General features: G+C 38.1%; 1 protein-coding gene across 4 annotated transcripts in view; it reads left to right on the forward strand.

Annotated features, from left to right (window-relative positions):
• The first annotated feature begins 252 nt into the window (after positions 1-252).
• Positions 253-17,542, forward strand: part of inpp5a (inositol polyphosphate-5-phosphatase A) — a 119,516-nt gene continuing 102,226 nt past the window's right edge. The window contains exon 1 of one of the 4 annotated variants that reach the window (XM_023840775.2): positions 253-698. In XM_023840775.2, the coding sequence (XP_023696543.1) occupies positions 624-698 (75 nt within the window). In that variant the 5' untranslated portion in view covers positions 253-623. Of the gene's footprint in view, positions 699-13,040; positions 13,175-17,542 lie in introns of those variants that run through there. The other 3 variants (XM_023840795.2, XM_023840784.2, XM_023840838.2) reach the window with 3 other exon arrangements.

The raw sequence follows: 17,542 nt of genomic DNA on the forward strand, positions 1-17,542 counted from the left end.
TTATGTAACTACACAATGCAGGGTATCACGGTATATGTTCCGTGCTTATTTCTGCACACTCAGCCGCATGATACGTAAACGCATCATAAACGTAAAAGCTTTTAGATATTTTATCAACAGATTTGGAAAAGGGCTTTAGATAACAGCTAATAAGAATATCACCAGATTTGCTATGCAAAAAAAAGTGGTCGGTCGGACTTGCGTTGCCCTTTTAAGAGCCGAATCTTTCAGTTCGCATTGTGACGTCAACGCCGCGAAGGACTCCAGTCCCTCCTTCTAAACAATCGGCAATGGTTCTCCTGGAGCAGTAGATAGTGGGGAGCGAAAGCCAGGGAAACACCCAACACTGAAATGACCCAAAGTCCAGCGTGCACTGTGGATTAAAACGGAAACTTTTTGTGATGGCTGTTATTATGAGAAAGTAACCGAAATATCAACAGGAGACCTTGCGACAGCTACTGATGCACTCGCACAGCTATGACCGAGCCGATTGGCAGCATACCTGGCTCCAGTCGTAACTCCTCAGTGTTTTAATAGAAGCGGTTTTGCGTAGACATTTTAACAGTCCGTTCGCTTTTAATTTCAGTCGGTATTAGGCAGCTTCAGTTTTACATCTGAGAATTATGGCAGGGAAGCTGACCGCACAGGGCACTGGTGTATTGCTCGTAACAGCCAACGTTGGATCGCTGTTTGAAGACGTAAGTACCCAACTCCCCCGATCGCTCTTTTCCGCCGTTTTAGTTGCTCCGTCGAGGTGCCTATGATAGTACGATTTCTGTGCATTTATCTTTTAATTGGTCTCTATACACGTGGCGATCGTACAACGTTGTTTACCACAACATATTCTCTAACCTGATTTTTACAGGGCCTCGTTTGGTCACAAACAAACCAAGTCTTATTACGCTGTGCATGCTGCAACGACGGTCCATGTTTGGGGGTCTTCGTCAGTGAGACAATAATGACGGTGGTGAAACTGTATATATATATATCTTCATTTGCAGCTTAGAAGTAACTGGCAACACTGTCGAAGGCCTGCTTTCTAATAATTTTGGAATAGCACACCATATATTGCTGCAATGTGTCAATGAACTAGCGAGACCAAGTTTCCCTGGGGCACACGAATATGATTTTCTTTTATTTGTTTTTAATCTGTATATGCTCAATTAATTTGTCATTGACAGTTTAGCAGCTTTGCATGATCGTAGTTTGCAATATGTAGAAATGAAGAATACGTTTCGTTTTTAGTCCTTAAGTCCATCAGTTTAATGCAGTGCATTGGATATGCTTATCACCAGCTTGTTGGATGCGTAAAACTTGAACTACTAAAAAAAATGCTACTCTTCGAGCACCTTTCCCCCGGTACCGTTCCTGTGTACAGCGATAACAATCTAGAAATCACGAAACACCAGTTGCAGCACTTTGCATAACGCAGGGAGATGCCCATCTAAAGATACTTGTCAAGGTTCCTCATGACTTTCTGTAGTATAATGTGTGTATGTGTGTGCGCGTGCGCGCGTGTGTGGAAGTAACGTAACTGTTAGTATTTTTAAGTATATTTCTTTACTAACCTATTGTATGTAAGATATTACCCAGTGTTTCCTTGAAATATTCGAAGTTTTTTTTTTTAAATGTTTTTATGTGAACTCTTGACACATGGCTTTTCTCTGTAGAGATGTATCTGTTGCCATGACTGCAGAATTTTGGACGTATTTGGATATTTCATCCTGACAGTTAACAGATCTCAAGTTTTAAAAGTGAACCTGAGTATGGTATAGTGTGCTGTATATGTATGTAATTATATGTGTGTGAACAAGTACAAAAATCCCTGTTAACCAGGGCAACGAAACAGTAGTCAACAGTGTTGAATGAACACAGTGTTAACAGAGCAGTTGTGTTTCAGCAATCCTGAAAGCACCGTTTATATGATATTGCACAGTGTACTTTTTATTGATTCCTCTTAATTCATAGTCTTTGCATTACTTCATTAAATAGTATTAAATTTAACTTAAAAATTTTTTCTTGTTGGTTGTTGAATCAACATGAGATAAACTTGCAATATGGAACTTTACGGCTGTTTTTCATCATGTCTGCACTTTTCACTTATTTTTTTTCCATCACAAATGAACACTTTATGCCTTTGTTCCTGTTAGGTTACAGTATTGAAATACACATACAATGTATTGATGGCTATAGTTTGCACAGTGGAGACCTTCATTTAGGATTGAAATTGTTAAACAATTCAGACAATATGTGACATTTACATTTACTTGTTTTATCCTAAGCGACGTACATTTTGAGAAGGCAAGGTCAGGTTGTTCCTGGAGCAATCTGGTTTAAGGGCCTTCCCCTAGGCTCCAATGGTGAAATCATTCTGCTGACCATGGGATTTGACCTGGAGCCCTTCTGATCATTGGTACAGTGGGTAGTTCATGTTTGTTTAATTCTACACTGCTGGTGGATGATTCTTCTGAAGTTGTATGGAGCAATAGTCTTATAAGTTTATACCAATGTTCCTTCTCTTAAAACTTACATCCACTAGCAAAGTCGTGCTCCTACTGGTGACTAGGTGCCATATTCATTTTCTTTACGTTTTTGGCACGTTTGTTTGTGTGTTACAATGATTTTTGTTCTAGATTTGCAGCAACTACTTTGGCTAGGAAATTGGCAATCATTACTGAAAAGTAAACCTGATGAGTCTGTCCCCATTATTGTCAAACAGTGATATTTTTGACAGCTGATGGGCTTCTTCACTGTCATTTATAATGTGTACCCTGCATTTTTACATGGCATAATGCTTTATTTATATTGCCATTATAGCCACAGTGATCTGAATCTCTTCAGTAGTAAACAAGTCTGAAAACCACCTTTCTTTGAGTGTTGAACACTGACTGATTGCTGGTAATGACCATGGGAGGGTGTTAGCAGAAACTATTCTCAGAAACTGGGTCTTATTGCAGAACTAAATGTAGATTTTAGAGCCTGCAGATTGCTTCTAATCAGATTTTTGAAAAAAATCAATTTTCAGCTGATTTCAATTTTCTTTTTTTTTCTGGAGACCTTGACACAGGCATCTGCTATTTATAAATAGTACAGTGGAAATATTTTGTGTATGAACCCATTTTAGGAACTTCTTTTTCCACGCATAATTTCTTGGGCACAGGTACAATTATCTAATTTTTAAACTAGTTTACAAATGCCGTGACCCAGTTTTGCATTCGTAGCATGCATCAGAAACATTTTCGATCATTACACATAGTTTATAGAATGTAGAATTAATCATTACAGTAAATTTTGCTATGCATGATTTCTTTGCAAAAATCCTCTTGCCTCCAATTAATATTCAGTCATCATTAGAGGTGTAACAATACATCAATTTGTATCGATATATCGATTCAACGGCAAACGATCCGATGCATCCATGTGACCGCATAAATATCGATACATGCGTTTTTATTTTCTCGCCTGTTCCAGTATTATTTTCATGACCCACTCCGACATATACATGGTGTACACCAGGGGTGCCCAATACGTCGATCACAACCTACTGGTTGATTGCAAAGGTAGTGTGGGTAGATCGTGTAGCATAAAAAAATAAAGGATGGATGATGACGCGTTCAACCGCGCCAGCTGCTGCTAGCGGCCGAGTCGCCTAGTTAGTCTCCAATTTATTTCTACTAAACTTAAGAAAGGGAATAAAAATGAATGGAGGAACTGGACCAAGTAAGAAGCCAAAAACCTACCACTGTTTTTTTTTCACCACGTCATATTCGAAGTGCATTTGCCTCATCTCTCAGTCTACCGCTGCTATTCTGAAGAAGGGAAATGTGGAGCGGCATTTTCGGACTGTTCATAAAAACTACGACATTAACTTCCCTCTGAAAAGCGAGCTGAGAAATAGTAAGGTGAAGGAACTAAAATCCCAGTTCAATTCAAAAATACTTTATTTATCCCAAAGAGAAATTAATAATAATAATAGTAATAATAATAAATAATATTAAAGAATACTCAATATTTTTATACATAAATATGTTTTGCATTTTTATAGTAGGTAGATCACTTTGACTTAGTCATTTATAAGTAGCTCGCAAGCTAGCGTACCTTCACAGCGTATGTTTAGTACGGCAGGTGACATAGGACGTTATGCTCAGAGCACACAATCTCCTATACACATTTTTCTTTAAAAAAAAAAAAGCTGTCAAAGAATAATACTGACATACTTGTTTCACCGCAGAAGTCAGTCATGTTGATCTTCCTCATTCTATATGTCTGTCCATGCAATGTTTTTTTTATTTGACTTTATTGCACTTAATTTAATTTGTTATTGTTGTATCCCAGCGTAGGGCGAGGAATCAGGGTCAAGCAGACGGGAATCCAACAAACGTGGGGGGGATTATTGCAAGCACAGCACGCAACACGGGGAAAACTTCAATGACAGATCTAGGCGACAGACTGATGTGGACTTAAATACACAGGACTAGACGAAACAATAAGAAACAGCTGGGAACAATTGGGACAGCATGCAAAGTTAATGAGGGGCGTAGCACACGAGAGGGTCATACCAGCAGGTCATGACAGTTATGGACATACTTTTTGTTACAATTTTGTATTTGTCTGGAGAAAACTTGATTCAAAACAAAAATTAGTCACCATATTAAACTACATCCATCATTTTTATTTTCACCTTATTGCAGTTTATTTTGCTTGATTTATGGGACATACTTGACTACACTAGATTTTGTTTACAGTTCCCAATAAAATATAAAATGCTAATTATATTTGCCTTTTTTAATTTATTGAAATGTAAAGGATTGTGTGAAATTTCCCAGTATCGAACTGAATCGTATCGTATCATATCATATCGTGGGAATTTCTGAGGTATAAAAAAAAAAAATCGAACCGTTGGCTTAAGGAATCGATATTGTATCGTATCGCGAGGAAAGCTGTGATTTACACCCCTAGTCATCATGTGTCTGTTACAGATTGTGGGGTAATTTATGTGATCAATGCTCTTTATTTATTTTTTTAATCTTGGGACAGGAGACAAAACTTTAGGAACTGTTTAATGGAGATGGATGTGTTAGTGGTGTTTGTTTAAGCAAGTAATTGATTTTGTGAAATGGTGAGTTAATCACTTTTTTGTGGTGCATGATGTCTGACTTGGTATTTCCAACACTTAGACTGTATAATGCTGGACACTTTCTGAACCTGTTCAATGTTTATTATGGGTGAAGCTATTTCATTGCTGTGATTGTTGCTGGTCTGTTTGTGCAGTACTCCAATGCTGTTCTCTAGAATCCTAATTAACTCACACCAGCAAAACCCTTCAAAAACAAACCCCTCCCCTCACACTTGTCCTTCCAGTAAAGGAGGGTCACAAACTAGAATGTGATACCTTCAGGGTTTGTTTTCTCTGACAAAGGTGATTGAGATTAATGTTTTTGATGTGTGAGAGCTAATAAACAGTGTACAGTGCAGCTCTCTCTATCCATTATGTAGAAAGACACCCTGAAATGCATTCTATTGAAACCACGCTTGAATATCATGAAAGTTGGCCATTAGAAAACAAGATATCAACAGAGTATCTTTTCTTTCTCTATAAAAGTAATGTTTTGACCTTACTGTGAAGTGGGGTAATTACCTCCATAACTAAAATGGAAAGTTTTCTTGTCAGTGAAGCAATTATATATTTATATATTTTTATATAAACCCCTTACAAGAAGGTTTAAAATATTTTTGGAGGGTTATTGGGGAAGGGAAACCCACCAGATACTGTATGTGCTTTGCTTTTGTTTGAAAATGATTTATTCCCTCATGACAAAATATTTCTGGCCATGAAGAACTAACCTTTTTTCCCCTAGTATAAATGTAATTTCTTTTTAATTAGGTTCTCATTTCAGTTTGAATACTTGAGGTTTTAATAGACCAATTATATTGTATAATGCAAAAATCAATGAAAGAGAATTTTATGAGAAGAACATGTGTTTCATGTGAATTTTAGTGTTAGTACAATTATATTGATTTCCAAAAAAAAAAAATTAACTCTTTTTCTCATAATGGTGTAAAATATTAGGGCAGTGTATGTCTTCATCTCCTACAACTAGATACAACTAGAGCAATTCTTCAGTATAGATCCATTCTGATTATACAATTTGGGTCAGCTCTGACTGGGTACGATTTAGGTCAGTTTAACATGTATTGAAGTGTCCTACTTTTCAAAATTGAAAAACAAGTCACTATTTAGATTGTACTGCCAAAACCATTTGAGACTGGTAACTGAAATTGGTCATATGCAGTAATAGTTACATGACAGGTGTATCAATTTGTAATGACTTATTGGTTTTTAGCTGATTTCTAAATTTGCTTGGATGGGATTTTTTTTGTGACACTGCATAAATATAGCACACATAAATATATCACCAGTTGTACCTTGAACTGTTGATGGGTTTTTTTTTTTTTGAAGTGGCCAGTGATGGGTTTCTTTTTTGAATTGGCCAGTGATGGGTTTCTTTTTTGAATTGGCCAATGATGGGTTTCATTTTTGAATTGGCCAATGACTGGTTTCTTTTTTGAATTGGCCAATGATGGGTTTCATTTTTGAATAACTGATGTTTAGCAGTTTAGCAGCCAATAACATAGCTGCCAATAACTTTTTAATACATTAATGGTAGTTACACAACCAGTAATGTAATAACCAGCCAATAGTGTAATAGCTTTTTTTGATTAAGAAGATTCTGAAATTTTTACATTATTGGTAAGTTATTACATTGTCGACTTTTATGACATTAAAAATAACAAAGGATTGTTATTTGCAGATATTTCATTATTTACAGTTAATACATTATTTGCTGCTACAGAACATTCATCTATCCCCCCAGTCAACAAATCATTGTCGGCACCGCCCCCGGTCAACAGTTGGGCCGTAAGCTTAGTGATAAGTAGGTCTTGAGGCTCAACCAGAGGAGAACCACTGGTATCGAGAAAAGTTTATCTGTAAACAGGAAGGCCAGGTGCCATCTTAAATACATCCTGACCAATGTAATAAAGAGATGTAGTGGATCACTTCTGTAATGGCATGTTGTTGATTTGGCAGATATTGATCGTAGACATTCTCAAAATGGAATTCTCAAATTTGTACAAGACCTTTGTGGCCATCCTTAGTGATGTGACTGCCCCGAAAGTTTCCCATTCTACTCTTTGCTTACATCAAACTTCAAAAAAGAGTGATTTGCTTTCGTACACCTATTTTACCGACTGCTGTATGGAAACGTAAGCGTGTACAGTGTCTTGCACTAGGGGAAGTAATTTTCTGTTCCCTCTGTTACATAGAGTGTAATTTTGCTAGGGGGGTGTCACTGGGAATGGAACTAAAGATATATTTTGTTTTTATGACAGTTTGTTCCCTTGGCTTTAATCTCCCCAGTGAAACCTGTCTGTTTTTAAACTGTGACTAAACCACTCATATCTCAGAGATAATGAATAAAAAGTAATCTTAAAACATTTTGCTTGTGATTGAATTAAAATCATTTACTGAAACGGTAAATGCTTTAGGTGTAAATAAATGTCTCATGGTAGAAGAGTGAACATTTCTGAGGAATATATATTCATATGGATGTCCTGGCTTTTGAGGCAGAATGAACCAGGAAATAGAAATATGGGAAGTAATGTCTCCAACGATAGTGATTCTAATAAGATATTCCTTCTTTGGAAATTGTTACATGTGAAAATGATTTTTCATTTTGTGACACTGATAGTTTCACCTAGCAGTGACATCATAATGACACCTAACCTCCCTGATGGATCGAGTATTGAAAGTACTTGGTTAGTTTTACGTCACTAAAAAGTGGTATGGAGCCAGTGTTTATTAACTTAATTAAATTTAATTTAGTCTGCCCTGATCTCAGGTCCAGTATTATGCTATGCTGCATCCCACATGTTGTAGCAGAAAGTAGTAAATTCTGAAGGTGTTTTTTAAGTATGCAGTATTTAGTCAACATAGAACTTGAGCCTTTTTCCATTAATGCCTCATTTCTGAAATAAAATATCATCTGATTCAGGCCTTGTAATTGGGAAAAGTAAGACAAGATCAGATTTGTATTTTCATGTATGGTTTGTAATGTGGGATTATTTAGGGGGAAAAACGTAACTCATAAGAAGCTTTTCCATTGGCACCAAGAACCGAGCCGTGCCATGAGCTGCCGGTTTCCAAATAATTTTGGAAATTATTTGAGCTGTACCTGAACTGTACCCGCGCTTACGCGGCCCCGCGCACTAGCAGGGATGAAAGTGTGACCAAACCGAGCCGGTTGTGTCACCACCATCTGATTATTAGAAATAATGGTGTTGATACACATGGATTATCTGAAGGACAAAATGGCATATTCCATATACTATTCATCAGTAGTATCACACATTGCAATGTAAATGCATTATAGATAACTCAGAACTTGAAAATTTCCAGCATCCTATTAAAAAGGACTGAAGAATAGCTGGATGGAATTTACACAAGCGAATGCTAGTATTTCATGCTAACAAATCTCACAGGCTTGGTGTTGGAAATAAGCACATAGTAAATCATAATGTACACCGTTTGAACAGTAAATAAGCATCTCTTCTATTCTATGTAGCTTTCACTTTGCAGATCTGGCAACGTCTGTACTGAGCCCATCCTTCTGCAGTAGAAAGCCAAAGTGAGCTGAAACTGCGCTGTAACTAGTCTCTCTTTGCGGTACGGCTCGGTTCCTGTATGCCAGTGGAAAAGCGCCAATAGACCACTCCGATTCTTTTGTGCTTGTTTTTTCATTTGGACTATGACTGGAATGAATACTTATTGTTTTTTGACTTGTTATTATTCAGAAAATGACTCATTAACTACTTAAGTAAATGCAGCCATATATACACCTGTTCTTGAACAATTTCCTTTGGGATGATAATAGTATTATGATTCTTCTGAAATGACTTCTGCTGGCGATAAAACGGTAGTAATTATATGAACCATTCAAATTATTTGTCATTTAATTTAGGCTGCAAAAAGCTGTTCTTTTGATAATCGGTTATGTGATCAGACAGTCAGCTAATTAGTTTGTAGGCCTAAAGCACGGGCAAAGAAGAAAAGTGTATATAGGCTTCATTTAAAGAAAATTGTAAAGCAGTACTTTAAGTAAAAGTTGTAATAAAAACTTTACACAGTCTGTAGTAATAAAGTGGCATAGAAACAAAGATTTCTCCGCCATATTTATTTGACTACTGTATATTGATAGTATTTTGGCTTTTTGAAATCTTGGTGTCAAAATTGTGCCCCTGCCATCTGAGAGATTTTATACTATGTTATATGGAAAAAGTCACAGTATTGCCGTATTAACTGGTCTGATGGAATACGGACAAATGTAGTATGTACGTAAGAGTCTAACGTAATGGAACACACAAAAGTGAAGCATGAACTAGACTTAACACACCAACGTTAACGTTCATAGGTGGTGTGATGTCATTATATGCAGTTCACGCAGAAACCATCAATATGCAACCAATCAATGACAAAATTTGTCTGCACTATTTTTTTTACCAATTATTTTCAGTTTAACGATTAGTCGTCCTAATGACAGCTGCCCTAATTTAATTACTTCTAATTCAAGTAATGCAATGACAAGTAAAATCATCTGGCATATGGAACAACTTGTTCAGAAAGACACCATAAACTAGTACGCAGAAGTGTGATAACTGCAATTCTACTGCATTAATATTGTCAGAGCATGGATACTTTTAGCAATAAAGAATAGTTTGTGCTCAGTTTTGCCTGAGTTTATGGACTTCTTTTTGCACCATAGATAAATTAGACACGGTAACAATGAACACTGCACTTTGGCAATAGATAATTTGAGATAAAGTTGGAGGATATTGTTTTGGGTTTCAGTCTGAAGCAGTAATTGTCCCTGTCTGCTCTGCGAGACAGCCACGCCCACCTACTATACCGCTGTATTCAGCACTGAGCGCTCAGCTATGCAGCTAGCATAACTGTGGTTATCAGTCTCAACCTTCATTACCTCACTCATTTCAAGTGAAATTTGTAAAATATTACTAAAATTTAATTTACTTACTAGTGGCCCGTTGACTAGGATTTTTCATAGCATGTATTAAAATCTGGACAGGAATGTCTTCTTGACATAAATTTCATGATTACGCAGGAGAATGTACTGAAGTATTCAGTACTCCTGTAATTCTGCTCTTCATAGTAACATAAGCATGATGACCTGTACATGTGTAATATTTGCGCATCAAGGGTAGTATGGGGCTTTTCCTAATCATCTGTCTCAAAAGTATGTTCCCCATAAATAGTCATCACGGTGGACAAAGTAGGACGAAACAACATATGTCAAGTAATGAATTTCATCATCCTGCAGAAGGATGGATTAAGAACGAAAGTCACTGCTTGCATCAAAGACAAAAATAAGTTTCGTGTTTGTCTTAAGATCTTTTGAGAATCTGCCCTGGAAGTTTGTGAATCCTCTTTAAACAATGTCCATAACTGTAATATAACAGTGATGACGGCATAGCATGCGGTGCTTGTGTCTGAGGAATCCTGGTATTAACTGTTTGTTTGTTGGGTTGTGTACATTTTAAACCTGCCATTTGCTGATGATTCACCCGATGTGTGTTACTGAATTTAGGTACTGGGTTCCTGTTCAGGTTATAGGCCTCGGTCAACGCTTGAGAATACCAGAATGATTTAAAAATTCTTCTTGGGGGGGGGGCAACAAAATAGTTCTATTCATCTGTGGTGTCGCTTTTGTGAGAGCGAGAGCCAGCACCTTGAGAGTGGGCCTGGGTGAAATGTAGGCTTCTCTAGCAGAAAAGGAGGCGTTTGCTGAGTATGTGCAGTGACAGGGGGCTTTGCGCTGTGCTGGCGCTCATGCATCCAGCAAAGAAAGTTAGCGTTGTGACACCTAGCTGCAACCAAACCGGCTCGCGCTAAGACACGCGCTCAACACCTGTGGTGACCTCTTTTTTCTTTTTTTTTTTATTGCCAACCATTCTTTTTTTTTAATACAAAACCGCTATAGTCTTAGCAGGCTAATTATTGAAAACGCTAGTTTTTATTTCTGCAGTCGTTATATATCAACAGCACTGCTGATTCTGTGTGAATTGTTTTCTGAGTCTGATGTGGTCTGGTGTATTTATACATTTTGGCAGTGCTTTAACTGAGTCATCACAGCTACTCCAGCCCCATATAAATGGTAGCCATGGTTTCCTTTTTGTTTTCTGTTTTGCTGGTGGGTCGACTCCTCCAACCTGAGACGTGGCCTTCCTCGCTCTTTATTTTTCCTTTCAATTATGTTCACGTCTGTTCATGCCCTGTCAAGGGAATGTAAATAAATCAAGAGGTGTAAAATAATTAAAGGAAAGCTCATTACATATTCTTGCTTTCTATGCAATTTTAATATGTAATCGTATGTAATCGAATCAGTTGCACTTATGAGATGTTTATCATAGATGGATATTTTTAAAACATTCATAGGTTGTTAATTCACTGAGAATGAGTCATGGTTATGCTCATGGGTGGTATTACGGGAATATGGTGTACTGTGGTATTTTAACTAAACCTCAGTATTTTGGGAAAAGGCTTACTTAAATATTTATCATAGGGGACTCAATTTGGCAGATTTTAAGGCCAAGATTTCAGAATAGTGTGGATGCTCATTTTAGTGCTACTGCATATTAGTAAGGGAGTAATGCGTAAAGTAAAGAGTAAAGAGTATATTCTCTGACAGGTGGGTAGAAACACCATCTGCAACATTGTGTGTCCATTGAATCACACTCCTACGTGACCTAACATCTATAATGGGAAAGAGTTTTATGGGTTTATTTCAGGGTCGTAAACACAAATGATGTTTGATTCTTGTGACCAGCACCATCATTGTGTGTTTTCCTCTGTGTAGATAAACACTAGTACTTGGTAGTGTCCTGCAGTTGGCTAACGTGAATTGCTCCTGGCTTTTTACAGTAGCATGAATTCATATACAGTAATGCTTCACAGAAGACAATAAGTGAAAAATAGTACTGTATTGATTCGTATTAAAAAAGTTAGCCTCTGCAGATTAATTTCTGTAAGTCCTTTAAAAAGTCAATTAACAAGTCATTACTTGAAAACTTTGAAAAAATGATTTTGTTCTCCTAGAGCAGGGGTGTCAAACTCCAGTCCTGGGGGGCCGGAGCCCTGTGTAGCTTAGTTCTTTCCCTGTTCCACCACAAATGATTCAGCTGAACTGCTATGTGGTAATTAGCACAAGAAGTTGAATCAGGTGTGTTAAACGAGGGGCAACCCAAAAATGTGCAGGGCTCCGGCCCCCCAGGACTGGAGTCTGACACCTGTGTCCAAGAGAGATCGAGTGTAATTATGTACTTAGAAAATCCTTTATACCTGATATGTTTATTTTCCGCGTGGACCAAGTCTGTGAACATCAGCTTTCTACAGAGTCAGTGAAGCACACTAAAGTACAATATGGTACTTTTGATATTTAACAATGTGGTCCTTCATTCAATCTGTTGAAGCCTTGTTTTGATTAGTACTGCAGTTTATAGTTTCTTGGATTATCTTGATTACCGTGCAATTCAATCTAGAAATGTGCCCTTATGTTTTTATTAAAGGGTTTGGATATTACACTGTGCTGAATAGTAGCAGTTTAGATAGTTTGCCATACTGAACTTTCTATTGGTAGCTTATGGAAGTTACTGATTAACCAAAAAGTCTCCACTTAAAGGAGTGGGTTTTCAGTAGGCGGGGTCCCTGGTGGAGAAGTCCCCAGTCTCCATGACCTGCTGGATATTTCTGTTTGATAATGAGAGGGATGCACTGCTTCTCTGTGACATCCCAAATCATCTTCAGAACTCTGCTTCAAAGAGTGCACAGAAGCTCTTGGGCACATGTTGTCCTATTTCCAGCTGTCATCTCAGTGGCCTCATTTAGATGGAGCTAGAATTAACATGCGGATCTGAGTGTACAGCCAGTAGGGGAGGAGTGACCAAACTCCTCTCCTCTCTTTCAATCTCAGCATTCTCCCCACTTCAGTCCCCTTACACATGAGGTCTAGACGCCCCTGTTTGTGTGTAAACTTGCAGTGTTTGGATTGAATGCATCTCTGCTGCGGCCCTTAGAAAATTCTAGAGTATTCTCACATGCTGGGTATGTATCTGAACTCCCTTCTGTGTTAAGTCTCTTGTGTTGCTTTATTAGTATTGTGAATTAGTCCTTACATAGCTTATCATATCACCTCTGGGTCCTGTTTATAGCCCCTAACCCCAGCTTCTCCAGGGGCACTGCATGCCCACCGACTCTGCTCACTGACCCCAGCATTTTTTCACCTGTATACATACGTACGTCTGTGCCTCTCTGGGGCAGTACTGGGCACATATAAAATTAAGGAATTCCTGTCCACACACGGAATAGGAAGTATCCTTTTCTCTTTTCGTTATTCATCAAACATTTTGTTGGGGTTTTTTTTTTTGGATAGCCTTGTGGGTGAAATGTCTGACTAAATAATCACATTCTTGGAAGTACTATAACCAGTTTTTAAATTTGGCTTAACATAATATTAGGACCTGACGTTCCTAAAGGTCGTGTGATGGTTTGTATTCCTCATGTTTGGGGGTTGTTTTCTCATGCCTAAGATCTCAGTGGTTTATTGCTTTGTCCATGATTCCCAGCCAGGTTAAAATGCCCTCATGGCAGTTCTGTTCCTCCTCCTCTAAAGAGAAACACTGAAATGTCAAAGCGCTCCTTATTCTTCCATTTGTCAGATGAAATTTCTCATCTGTGCCAGATACTCTTATATAAGAATGCATTTTGATTTGTGTAATTGATGCGCTGGGCCCACCCCCCCACCCCTTTCCCTTATATATGAAGTGAATATATTTTTAGGTACCGTATGAGTGTTCCAGACAATCTCATATGGGAACTTGTCCTGTTCCTCTGTGTGAACCAATTACTTGGTAAGGCCTGTATAGATTTTATAATATGATAGCGATTACTCTGTAGCGTCAGTGGTTTTCTGACCAAAGAGGTACTTACTACAAAGAGACTGTAACTGAAAGCACTTTAAACCAAAGCATATATTATACGGGAAAAACTCTCTCGGAAATTATTGATTTAGCTACCCTAGTTCTGTATTGTATTGCATTATAGATATAGATTCTTCTTTTTTTTTTTAAATAAAAATGAGTGTGTCCAGCTAAATGTTAACAATGAATATATAACAACATTTATAGGTTACTCTGGCTTATTGTAGCCTTTGTGGTCTGCTCTATATATAATATCTGACAGAAAGCTTGTATGGCCTTCCACTTGCAGCTATAATGTATTGTACAAACATCTATGCCTAATGGTGTACTGTTTCATTTGATAGTGACATATGGTTGCCACTGCCAGAACTTTATCACTCTCACCAGGAATGTGGTCACCCAAGGCTTATCAGCCCGTCTCTTCACTGTGTACTGTTTACTCACCAACTGAATTTTCCACTCACGAGGGCACAAACAATGCTTAGTCGCTTGGATGACTTGCCTTCTGCAGCTATTTATAGTTTGTGAAAACATGTCTTTATCCAAGTCCAGAAATCCCAAGGATTGAAGGAAGAAGGACCAGTTGAGGAGCTTTGCATTGCAGGGGGAGGGAAGGAAAAGGGTGTGCACAGTAAAAAAAATAAAAAATCGGTCACATAGCAGGCTGTTTACCGTAGATGTGGTATTGTCTTTTAAGCATTATTTTACCTTTGTCGTATATTTTTAGCTGATAAGGGCATGTCTTCCATATATAAATAATAAATGAATAAAAAATTGTCACTAATGACTGTTTTTCTGTCGATTGAATCTATTGACTGTCTTACCAATTGGCTGATTAATCGAAACAGTTTATTTTCCTCCAGAAAATCAGATTGACTCTTTGGACATTTACACCCAGAATTTGATAAGCAGATTAGTAGTACACCTAAAATATCAATGGGATGAATATTGTGATGCCCAAAAGTTAGTAATCTGTATAAATTCAGCCTCCTGCTACTATTTTGTATGTATATCATGGAAGCGATAAGCAGTGAATTGGTGGTGAAGGAAGGGACAGGTCAGCAGCTACAACATCTTGTCAAAGAGGAGATATTTTGGTGGTTCATTTTCCTGTTTAAAGTACGACACTTGGTAGATTTAATTTTCATTTTGTTTAATGAATTATTTTTTATTTAAAAAAAGCTTCTGTTTTTAGTTTTAGTTTATGATAACACAACAAGCCCATGGATACATGGATGGATAGATGGATAGATACTTAATTAGGCAGATATTCGCATCCTATGAATAATTTGAAATCACTATAGATTTGCATCATATGCCATATTTACAATCTGGAAAAAACTGTGTCATTTCAACAAGGGAAGAGACATACTGCAGTTATAGTGCTTGGTTTTAATTTCCCACACGTTATGAGTTGTTTACATACTGTCATACCATAGCATAGATTAGATTAGATTAGACTTTATTAATCCCACAATGGGGAAATTCTTTGAGAAAACAGCAGCAATAATGAAAAAAGGACAGGATCCATAGGATCAGCAAAAAAATAACAATACAGATTATGGTCGCAATATGGTCGCAAATGTTTTCACAATAAAATTGGGCTGCTACTAACGACTATTTTTCTATGGATTAATCCATCAACTATTTTACTGATTGGCCGATTAATCAAAACAATTAATTTTCCTGGAGAAAATCAAATAGACCGTTTAAGTTAGTTTGTTGTTGTCAGAATAAAATTATGTTATTTCAGGGCTTTTCGGCACTGTACGGACATTTTCACCCACAGTTCAATAAGGAAATTAGTGGTATGATTAAAATATTAACAAGATGTGAACTGTGACACCCAAAAGTTAGTAATCTGTATAAATTCAGTGTATCCTTATGAATAAAAGATATTAAAAAGCTTTCCATACTGATGAAAATTTTATAAACTAGTTCACTTCAAAAAATGGCTCAAAGCATGTCCAGAAACAAACTAAGAGCACCATGTAGTGGACTCAAAAAGTACTGCGAATGGTTCATGAAGTCTCGTTTTGGCCATTACAATCAAACACCATTTTTTTTGCTCTTTATCTGGGCACTTTGCTTTCCTCCTGTAGTCTAAAATCATGGTCCTTGAGGTGAACTGGTGTCTCAAAAATGCCCGTATTACGTGTTCTGTATTTCTTGAATGTGTGCCTTGTGATTTACTGGCATTCCATGCATCTCGCCCCCTGTGCTTCTTGCGATAGTCACAGCAAGCGTGGAGGCCATGACTGGATGAGTGGTTATGGGACATGGATGGATGGGTGCAATATGATCCATATCGTGCATCTGATAATAGACCTACCTGTCTTTAGGCCATACTCTACCGTTCTGTTATTTGTGGCCATTGTGAAGAACAGCCTTTTCGGTTCACGGCATGGTCACATTTACCTGTAGAGCTATTATTCATTGTATTTTTCACATGTTGTACATCTTGTTGGGGAGGGCACTCTGAATGCATGATCCTCTATTTAAAAAAACCAGTGACAGATGTGCTACTGAGTCCAATAAGTGATGATGCGACTATGTGTATGCAAACAGACGCTGCCCTCTTTGCCTTGCTGTCTCATGTGCTGCTGGCACCATATATTTTCACCCAATTGGGCATCCTGCCTAAATGGCTGGCTTTTTGCAGTCCCACTTGTCAACGTGTTGACAGAGCAATTGCGTCTTTTAAACGACTGTACAGGTGTATTGGGTCATCAGCAACATACTAGCAAATGCATTGCATTTAGTCCCTCGACCAATCAGGGTTAAGGGCCTTACTGATTGGCCCAGTGGTGAAATCACTCTGCCAGTCATGGGATTTCAACCAGCGACCTCATTGTCGGCACAGAATCTTAACCCACAGAGTCACATCCCAGTCACCTGGATTGGATGTTATTTCAAGTAAACACTTGAAATGGGTAGTGGGTTATGTTGTCTGTCTGTAGGTATGCCAGTTCAGGCCTTTTTTAAGTGCTTCTCGGGTGCTCTTAGTGTCCATTTCCCAGTATCTCGCTCATAATTTTGCACAAAATATTTGCTCCGCCACGAGTGCATATTTTATTACAGACAAAATTAGTCTGAGTAACAGGGTTGTACCCCAGAGCCCTCTGTGGCTGTAAAGTTTCTGAAAATATCCAGACGCACTCCACATCCACTGAAATTTCCCAAAGTCTCCCCCGACACACTCGGCTCACCCTGGACGGCCAGCGGGCTCCCCGCCACGGCCGTCTCACCATGCTGATCCCTCAGTCTGTGTCAAAGAAGTGGCAAAAGGCATCTTATCTGATGAAAGACCCACTGAATTTAAGTGCTGTTAAAGGACCCTGGGGCTGATAAAGAGCATCAATCCCCAGGGACCGTGCATCAATGGGGGTCTGAGTCTGTTTCTGTTCTGCTAGTACAGTTACCCCTTCACATTCGTGACAGTTAGGGGCGGAAGACCCCCGCGATTGTGACAATTCTTGAGTAATACTTGGGT

Source organism: Paramormyrops kingsleyae, chromosome 3 (genome assembly GCF_048594095.1).
Source record: "Paramormyrops kingsleyae isolate MSU_618 chromosome 3, PKINGS_0.4, whole genome shotgun sequence".
Taxonomy (NCBI): Eukaryota; Metazoa; Chordata; class Actinopteri; order Osteoglossiformes; family Mormyridae; genus Paramormyrops; species Paramormyrops kingsleyae.